Here is a 10,517-nt window from a genome sequence, read left to right on the forward strand (position 1 = left end):
ACTTTGAACTTGGACTTAAAGCCTCCAAACTGTAAGAGAATAAACTCCTGTTGTTAAGGCCATCCCATTTGTGGTATATTCTTGTCAGAGTGGCACTAGGTAACCAGAACAATGTTTCACCAAATGAATGTAATGGTGGAGGCGCTGATTTGTTTATGCCAAGAAATTTGGAAGACAGCTACTTGGCCAACCGACTGGAAGAGATTTGTGCCCAATCTAAAGAAAGGTGATCCAACAGAATGTGGAAATTATTGAACATTATCATTAATGTCACCCACAAATAAAATTTTGCTAATAATTTAAAAATGGTTGCAGCAGCATATCGAGAGGGAATTGCCAGAAATCCCAGCTAGATTCAAAAGAGGACATAGAACAAGGAATATCACTGCTTAATGTCAGATGGAGGTTGGCTGAAAGCAAAGAATATCAGCAAGATGTTTACCTGTGTTTTATTGACTGTGTAAAGGATTCGACTTTGTGGATCATAACAAATTATGAATAACATTGTGAAGAGCGGGAATTCCAGAACACTCACTTGTGCTCATAAGGAACCTCTACATAGAATAAGAGGCAGTCATTTTAACAGAACAAGGGGACACTGCATGGTTTAAAATCAGGAAGGTGTATGTCAGGGTTGTATCCTTTTCCCATACTTATTTAATGTGTATACTGAGCAAATATTCTGAGAAGCTGAACTATATTCAGAAGCACATGGCATAGTGATTGGAGGAAGACTCATTAACAACGTGTGACAGACAGATGACACAACCTTGCCTGCTGAAAGTGAAGACTTGAAGCACTTCCTGATGAATATCAAAGACCACAACTTTCGATATGGATTACATCCCAATATAAAGAAAACAAATATCCTTACAACTGGACGAATAAGCAACATCATGATAAATGGAGAAAAGATTGAAGTAGTCAAGGATTTCATTTTACTTGGATCCACAATCAATGCCCATGGAAGCAACAGTCAAGAAATCAAAGAACCTACTGCATTGGGCAAAGCTGCTGCAAAAGACCTCTTTAAAGTGTTAAAGAGCAAAGATACCATGTTGAAAACTAAGGTGCACCTAACCCAAGCCATAGTATTTTCAGTAGCTTCATATACATGTGAAAGCTGGAGAATGCATAAGGAAGACCACAGAAAAATTTATGCATTTGAATTATGGTGTTGACAAAGAACATTGAGTATACCTTTTACTGCCAGATGAACAAACAAATCTATCTTGGAAGAATTACAGCTGGAATGCTCCTTAGAAGTGAGAATAGTGAGACTTTGTCTCTCAAACTTTGGTCATGTTTCCAGGAGGAACTCGTTCCTGGAGAGGGATATCATACTTGGTAGATACAGGGTCAACTAAAAAGAGGAAGAGCCTCAACGGGATGGATTGACCCAGTGGCTGCAACACTGGGCTCAGGCACAGAAAGGATTGTTTGGATAGCACAGGATCAGGCAGTGTTTCTGTCTGTTGTACATAGAGTCGCTATGAGTTGGATTCCACTGGATCAACCTAACAACAACGACAACAACAAAGTTACTTACATTGTCCAAGGAAAGGATAAAAATATTCGTTAACATCAGATGTCAACAAAGATGAACATTGTAGTTTCCTGGATAACCACAAATTAACAGAGGAAAAATGTAATGATGAAAAATATCAGAACTTTAAAGGAAGGCAAGAACTTTAAAGGAAGGCAAGAAAAGAAAGATGAAAACACAAAACAGGTGGCACAAGAAAAAAGGGCATAGTACAATGGCTTTAAACTCCAATAGATTAGTAATTATAGTAAATGAAAAAAAGAGTAAATTCTCTCATTATCAGACTTGCTTTAAAAATAGCAACTTTTTTTTTTTTTTTTAAATAAGAGACATCTGTTAAGGATACTAAAAGATTTAAAGTGAAAGAATGCGCCACTAATCAAAAGAAAGCTGTTGTGGCTATTCTAATATTTGACATGGTGCTCCTAGAGCTGTATTCAGTGAATGATTGTCACCCGGGAGCTGTGGTTTGGCTTTGGGAGATCTCTATGAGTCAAGGGGGCAATGAGGCAGAGAAAGAGCATGCTAAAATGCAAGAAAGTTTGAAGTGCAGTTCAAGGTGATTTTTAAATCCATATAGTTAAGCCTAGCCCATTTCTTTTCTTTTTTTTTTTTAAGTGATGGTTGCACAACATTGTTAATATAATTAATGCCAGTGAATTGTATATTTAATAATGGTTAAAATAAATGTTATGTTAAACATTGTGATGGTTCATGTTATGTGTCAACCTGGCTAGGCTATGATTCCCAGTAGTTTGGCAGACATTAGATTCATTACTCTTCTATTATATAATATGATCATCTTCCATTTTATGAGTTGATGTGAGCAGCCAATCAGTTGAAAGCCAGATTTCTTAGAGGTGAGGTCTGCATCCAGTATGTATGGATGTTCTGGCAAAGCTCGCTCTCTCTTGATTCTGCCTCCAACTCTTCATTCTCTGATCTCTGGCTTTTGGGATGTGAGCCAGCTGCCTGCCATCTGACCTGCTGATTTTGGGTTCATCAGTCCCTGCAACCACGTGAGTCAGGAGAAGCCTCCAACCTGATGCCTGACCCACAGATTTGGGACTTGCCAACCTCCATAACTACGTAAACCATTTCCTTGAAATAAATCTCTCTCTCTCTACATACACTTCATAGGTTTTGCTCTTCTGAAGAACTCAGAAGAACACTATGTATTTTACCACAATAAAAAATGTAATCCATATAGGATATATTTAATGAGATATTTTATATTCATCTTTTCATACTAAATCTTGGAAACCCAATATGTTTTATTTTTGTTGGACATCTCAATTTGGACTGGCCATATTTTAAGTGCCACGTGAGCTACATGTGGCTAGCATTCACTGTATTGGTCAGTACAGGTTTACAGTATGTGACAGACATTTGTCTCCCCAGTATTCATTCTTCTTTTTATTATAGACTCCCTTTCCCACGTTTAACAAGGTTGTTAACACAAATGCTCAGCTTACGGCATTATTGCCCAATCTCTGAAAATCAGGTGTGGCCACGTATATTACTTTTCTACTACAGTGTAAAAAACTACCACAAATTTAGCAGCTTAACACAATACCCATGTACCTCTCTATTCTGTAGGTCAGAAGTCTGGGTAGGCTGAACTGGATTCTCTGTTCATGATCATGCAAGGGCAAAATCAAGGTGTCTGCTGGGCTGGGCTCTTACCTAGAGGTTCTGAGGAAGAATCCCCTTATAAGCTCATTCAGATTTTTGGCAGAATCCAGTTCCTGTGGTTTAAGGTCTGAGGTCCCACATATTCTTGCTGGCTATTAGCATTTCTCAAGACAGAATGACAGAATCCAGTTCCTGTGGTTATAGGTCTGAGGTCCCACATATTGCCCATCAACAGATGAATGGATAACCTAACTATGGTACATAAACACAATGGAACACGATGCAACATTAAAGAATAATGAAGAGTCAGCAAATCACTTCATAATGTGGATGAACTTGGAGGACATTATGCTGAGTGAAATAAGTCAATCACAGAAGGATAAATATTGTATGAGTCCATTATTGTAAAAAGTCAAAGAAAGGTTTACATAGGCAGTTTTCTTTGTTGGTTAACAGGGATGGGAGGGTGAGGAAGGGAAGGAAGGAAATCAGATGATAATAAGAGACAGTTTGATTTGGGTGAAGGGATTTATAATAATAACAATAAAAATAGAAACAAAATAAAAAGACAGAATTACTGTATGGTACCAAGCCCAAGCACTCATTTGAATCTTTTTTATTTGCAGATTGAATCACCGGACAATGCCATATGCATTATGGATACTGTGGGCCTTGGGGGCCATAATCAGCCTCTCCAAAGAAGGGTCCCCTTATCCGGGTTCTCTGTCTTGTGACCCCACAGGTGTCTGCAATGGCTCCTCCAGATATTTAAATTCCATTCCCTCAGGGCTCACAGCAGCTGTGAAAAGCCTCAATCTGTCCAACAACGAGATTGCATATATCAGCAACACTGACCTGCAGATGTGTGTGAACCTCAAAGCTCTTATTCTGAAGTCCAACGGGATTAATAGAATAGATGAAGATGCTTTTTTATCCCTTGGAAGGCTTGAACATTTGGACTTATCCTATAATTACTTATCTAATCTATCATTCTCCTGGTTCAGGCCCCTTTCTTCCTTGCAGTTCTTAAACTTACTGGGAAATCTTTACAAAGAACTTGGGGAAACATCTCTTTTTTCTCATCTTATAAATTTGCGAGTCCTGAAAGTAGGAAATGCTTACATGTCTAAGATTCAGAAAAAGGATTTTTCTGGAATAAGTTTTCTTGAGGAACTTGAGATTAATTCCAATCTCCAGAGTTATGAACGAAAAAGCTTGAAGTCAGTTCAGAAGATAAGACATCTGATACTTTATATGAAACAGCCTCTATTACTGCCAATGATTTTTGTAGATCTTTTAAATTCCTTGGAATATTTTGAACTGAGAGATACCGATTTGTATACGTTCCGTTTTTCAGAACAACCCATCAGTGAAATCAACTCATCAATTAAAAAGTTTACATTTAGCAATGTGGAAATCTCCGATGAAAGTTTTAATGAAGTTGTAAAAATGCTCAGTTATGGGTCTGAATTGTTAGAATTAGAGTTTGATGACTGTACCCTTAATGGAATTGGTGATTTTGATTCATCTATTATGGAGAAAATTAAGTATCCAGGTAAAGTAGACTCGTTAATAATACGGAGGTTGCATATTCCAAAGTTTTACTTATTTTATGATTTGAGTAGTTTATATGCACTCACAGGAAATGTTAGAAGAATCACAATAGAAAACAGTAGGGTTTTTCTGGTTCCTTGTTTACTTTCACAACATTTAAAATCATTAGAATACTTGGATCTTAGTGAAAATTTGATGGTCGAAGAATACTTGAAAAATTCAGCTTGTGAGGGTGGCTGGCCCTCCCTACAAACCTTAATTTTACGGCAAAATCATCTGACATCATTAGAGGAAACTGGAGAAACTTTGCTTACTCTGAAAAACCTGACTAGTCTTGATATCAGTAAGAATAACTTTCAGTCTATGCCTAAAATTTGTCGTTGGCCACAAAAGATGAAATATTTGAACTTATCCAGCACACGAATACATCGTTTAACCCAATGCATTCCCCAGACACTGGAAATTTTAGATGTTAGCAGTAACAATCTCAATTCATTTTCTTTGACTTTGCCACAACTCAAAGAACTTTATATTTCTAGAAATAAGTTGAAGACTCTACCAGATTCTGCCTTCTTACCTATGTTACTAGTCATGAGAATCACCAGCAACACAATAAATACTTTCTCTAAGGAGCAATTTGATTCCTTTCAAAAACTGAAGTCATTGGAAGCGGGTGGAAACAACTTCATTTGCTCCTGTGAATTTCTGTCTTTCACTCAGGAACACCGAGCACTGACTGAGGTCCTGACTGACTGGCCAGAAAGCTACCTGTGTGACTCTCCGTCCCATGTGCGAGGCCAGCGAGTTCAGGACACGCATCTCTCAGTTGCCGAGTGCCATAGGGTAGCCCTAGTGTCTGCTGTGTGCTGTGCCCTTCTTCTGTTGATCCTTCTCACTGGGGCTCTGTGCCACCGTTTCCATGGCCTGTGGTACATGAAAATGATGTGGGCCTGGCTCCAGGCCAAAAGGAAGCCCAGGAAAGCACCCAACAGGGAAATCTGTTATGATGCCTTTGTTTCTTATAGTGAAAAGGATTCTTACTGGGTGGAGAATGTTATGGTCCAGGAGCTGGAGAACTTTGATCCCCCCTTTAAGTTGTGTCTCCATAAGCGGGACTTTGTTCCTGGCAAGTGGATTATTGACAATATCATCGATTCCATTGAAAAGAGTTATAAAACTGTCTTTGTGCTTTCTGAAAACTTTGTGAAGAGTGAGTGGTGCAAGTATGAACTGGACTTCTCCCATTTTCGCCTCTTTGATGAGAACAATGACGCTGCCATTCTCATTCTTCTGGAGCCAATTGAGAAGAAAGCCATCCCCCAGCGGTTCTGTAAACTGCGGAAGATCATGAACACCAAGACCTACCTGGAGTGGCCCGCTGATGAAGTTCAGCAGCAAGGGTTTTGGTTAAACTTGAGAGCTGCATTAAAGTCCTACTAGTTCCCTTCATTAAAGGACAGTTTGTGTCTAGTTCTGGAATGTATAGCACTAGTTGTTACTAAGTTCTAATATAACTATATAAAAACCACACGAACGTACATTATTTGAGGACTTATTAAAACTACTAAACTGTTAACATTTTATGTGGAATAATGTTTGATAAATACTGCTACCAGATTGAGAAACGGCTTTTAGTTTTTCTTTACTCTTTAAGATAATCATGATCTAAGTACATTATTGATAACTGAATTATCTGTAGTGATTGGCTTATTCATTAGGAAATAGCAAATGAGACGAGGGTTTGAAATGAACGTGTCAAGTCAGTCAGCTCTCTGTGAGGAGACTCATTCATGTCTGCTTAGGCAGTGTGTTCTTTGTCCCATCCAGCTAACACTACTTTCTGGGCCACTGCTCGAAAGAGCAAGAAGACAGAATACTGGGATCACTCAGCCAAACTTGTTGGTATTTCCCCAAGAATGTACTATTTGATCCCATCAAAATTTATAGGATAGGTCCTTAGAGGGTGTAATTTCCTGTGAATTAAGTTTGTCTCTTGGTTATTTGAAAGGTTTCTTTAGCCACAGTTCTTGAGAGAGGTTACATAACACAAAATACAGTTAATTATGTCTTTCCATTGTTGTTGTCGTTATTTGCCGTCGAGTCGGACCCGACTCATAGCAACCCCTCCTTGGGTTTCTAAGGCAGTATCACTATGGAAGTAGATTGCCCAACCTTCCTTCCTAGGAGTGGCTGGTGGGTTTGAACTGCCAGCCTTCTGGTTAGCAGTCAAGTGCCTTAGGCACTATGCTACCAGAGCTCCTGTCTTTCCATTAAAAAAATAAAATTATTAAATGTGAAAAAAATTCTCAGTGTATGAAACTTTGAAAGAGGTCTCTCATATCCATGACTCTGTTCTTCCTTCAGTCTTTAACTAGTTGTTAAATTCTAATTAGTCTCTAGTTTCTCTTTATTTGGCTCTCAATTCCTGCTTTCAAGTCTGTCTCCCCTCTTTCTTGTTTGGTTTTATTCTTTGCAAAGGCTTATTTCTAATCCTAAAGTAGCTTTACTTTTTGTGATCCTTTCTAAACAGTTAAAAAAGTTTATGTGAGCTAAATAGATTTTTAAACAAGATGGGGTTGTAATGAGTTGGAATCAACTTAATGGCAAATGACAACACTAATATACCTGGAAGAATTCTGGTGGTGCTGTGCTTAAAGCACTGGGCTGCTAACCAAAAGGTCAGCAGTTCGAATCCACCAGCTGCTCTGTGGGAGAAAGATGAAGCTGTCTGTTTCCATCAAGATTTACAGCTTTGCAAACCCTATGGGGCAGTTCTTCACTGTCTTGTGGGGTCATAATCAGTAAGAATTGACTCGATGGCAGTGGGTTTGGTTTTGGTTTTAATATAGCTGCAGGCTCCTCATAATGACTCAGAAAATAGTTTAATATACAATGATTTAAAAGATATATACCACTGCATACCTTAATTTTATAATCTAGATTTAATAATGGGAGCTCTGGTAGCATAGTGCCTAAGGCACTTGACTGCTAATCAGAAGGCTGGCAGTTCAAACCCACCAGCCACTCCTTGGAAGGAAGATGGGGCTATCTACTTCCATAGTGATACTGCCTTGGAAACCCAAGGAGGGGTTGCTATGAGTCGGGTCCGACTTGATGGCACATAACAACAACAACAGATTTAATAATACATCAAAAACAAATTCAACGTTGGGATCATTGCAAAAATCAAACACATGAAAGAATACTAAATGTAGAAGAAAAGATTTAAAAATATTCCAACAGGCAATATATTGCTTCTGAGGTAGTCTGCTGGACTATTCCAGCCCTAGTGAATAGTTAATGCCTTGAACGATTCCTATCACCACAGGTTGCCAGGCCACCAAATAACGAAGCCAATCCAGGATTTGCCCATACAAAAAATGTGTGCGCTCCCAGCTAAATCTTAGTTAAGGAGGATGTGCTATATACATTCAAATAGCAGAAATTTCCATAAATGTCATTTGCAAATATAAGAAGCAATATAATAAACTGGTATTCTCCTTGTTAATTCTTACTAATTCCATGATTTTTATAGATGAATAATATTGTTATTTACACCACACTTGCTATTGAGCCTCAATAAAATACCAAAATATAAAGCAAGAATATAAGGCAAGGGTCATATACTAAAAGGAGGAGGTAGAGGAGGGGAATGATTATCTTGAAAAACCAAGGATAATGGAAATAACTATAATGGAACAAACACTTAGCCTTGGACTTTCCTACAGTCAGCTCATCACAGGATACTCACTGAATATTAAAAAGAATCACATCAGTTCAAGAGATAAGACAAATGTTTTCCTGGCTATAATCTTTAAAATATTGTATTTAAGGAAGTTAAGTAACACACAGTATCTCTGGTGACAATTTTAAAAATGAAAAAGCAGATATTTCATATGTAGCTTTTTCTTAAACTATATATCAATAAAAAGTGTAATTTTTATTTTCAAAAATTTACTCTCTGAAGAATATATAAAGATACCAATTGCCCTTTGTTATTTGCACTATCATTTAAGGTGACATTTCTGATTACATTAAGTGCTGAGTTTATATATATATATATATAAAGATTTATGTAGTGCAGTTTTATAAGTTAAGTCATTAACCAAAGCCTGTTTTGGACCTGCCTCCTCATATTAGAAGGGAAAGTCAGGGACAGTGGATGAAAAAGAATGAGAAGGGCATCATGTACCTTTAGCCTTGAGTTGTTCCTGAATTGCCCTGACTCACCAAGAAAGACCAGGCCTGGAGATGGAGCTGGTGGATGCCACAATGTGTTCTCTGTTGCTGTGGCATGGCTCTAAGACCCAAAGATCCCTCTGTGCTGCCCTATTCTCTGATGCCCTACTTAAGAGTCTTTTCTTTGATTTGCAGTGCTCAGAGATGAGAGCACTGCTGTCAGTAACCACTGTTAACCTGTGCATTTAGGGTTGGTGAAGAGTAGGGGGAGCATTGAGCAAGGAGACTGTAAAATTCAAGAAACTGTTATCCAGAAAGTACAAAAAAGCTCTCTCTTATGAAAAGTGAGGATACTTGGCAGATTGGTGCCTACTTCTCTGAGTTCTTCTGCTTATGAGGTGGGGAGAGGTGACGGTTGCTATATTTTTACCCCATTTACACCCCCTCCCCCCAGGAGAGATATAATACAGTTTTGTGACTGTGGATTGCTGATTAAGCCACTACCTTCCTGTGACTTTAAAGAGATTTGGGTTTATTCATTTGGGGATCCCTGGTGCCTATAAAAACCCTAGTTGCTGCCAAGAGCTGAACAAGTCTGTAGGTATTAATTTTCTTTCAATAATAGTCTCACCAATGTTTAGTCTGAGAAACGATGAAGAATGGCAAGGAATAAAAAAACAAACAAAAAGCACACCAAAATCAAAGGAAAAAATCCTACTTACCTCTAGAAATAATAAGTTGGTATACTCTAAAAGTAATTTTCTGTGCTCTAGTTCATATTTTGGGATTAAAAATGGTCAATTCCAATCTGTTTATTTTATCTACCCACCCACCCCACTTATCCTATCCATCCACCCATCCACCCACCCACCCATCCATCCATCCATATCTGTTATGTATTTTGCCATTTCATCTATTTATTTTTTACAGGGTTCTGTCACTATATCCTCACAGTGGAAAATATGAAAGATAAATAGTGGAATGTATCTTCTGTTGCCCTTAACTTCCTACCCAGTATAATAATACAGACACAGAGAAGAAAAGAGACCAATAAAATTGTTTTGGAATAGGTAGTTTGGGAAAACAGAAAGTTTCTGCTATAACTATACAAAGATAATGAAAGTTCACACTAAAAAATGCATCACCAGAAACATTTGAGAAAATACTATAATTTTTTGTTTAAAAGGATACGGGTTACTGATCATCCTCTTCAAATCAACTTTCTCTTTGCAGTATGGGCAAGTCTGCTTTTTACCAACAATACACCAACCTCGGATGCAGAATTCATGAAACCTTAGGCATCTTGTTAGGGAAACTTCTCGATGTCAAAGAGCAATGCCTGGTTCCTGACAACAGAATGGAAATGATCTCATCTATAGGATCTAGTTGTGGAGGGTGAGAATGGTTGTCAGGCATGACTTGATTATGTATATCTCACTTTTGGGGAGATTACTGTAGGACAAGAGTGGATTACTCAATAAACAAGGTAAGCATGGGCTTGCTTGTGCTTATTGTTGTTGTTGTTTTGTGCCATCGAGTCGGCCCCGACTCATAGCGACCCCTCCTTGGGTTTCCGAGGCAGTAGGATTGCCCAACCTTCCTT

At 38.2% G+C, this 10,517-nt stretch overlaps 2 protein-coding genes across 2 annotated transcripts in view; one reads left to right on the forward strand and one right to left on the reverse strand.

Annotated features, from left to right (window-relative positions):
• The first annotated feature begins 3,823 nt into the window (after nt 1–3,823).
• Nucleotides 3,824–6,175, forward strand: TLR2 (toll like receptor 2). Its single transcript, XM_007943988.1, has one exon. The coding sequence runs from the start codon at nt 3,824–3,826 to the stop codon at nt 6,173–6,175; it is 2,352 nt and encodes a 783-aa protein (XP_007942179.1).
• Nucleotides 6,176–8,010: 1,835 nt separating this feature from the next.
• The window catches only part of RNF175 (ring finger protein 175), a 67,914-nt gene continuing 65,407 nt past the window's right edge, over nt 8,011–10,517 (reverse strand). Inside the window, exons 8-9 of the mRNA XM_007943989.1 lie at nt 10,106–10,207; nt 8,011–8,131 (exon numbers count right to left, since the gene is read on the reverse strand). Of these exons, the coding sequence (XP_007942180.1) occupies nt 8,011–8,131; nt 10,106–10,207 (223 nt within the window). The remainder of the gene's footprint in view (nt 8,132–10,105; nt 10,208–10,517) is intronic.

The sequence above is a fragment of the Orycteropus afer genome, unplaced genomic scaffold (assembly GCF_000298275.1).
Source record: "Orycteropus afer afer isolate SDZICR_OR568_19922 unplaced genomic scaffold, OryAfe1.0 scaffold00116, whole genome shotgun sequence".
NCBI lineage: Eukaryota > Metazoa > Chordata > Mammalia > Tubulidentata > Orycteropodidae > Orycteropus > Orycteropus afer.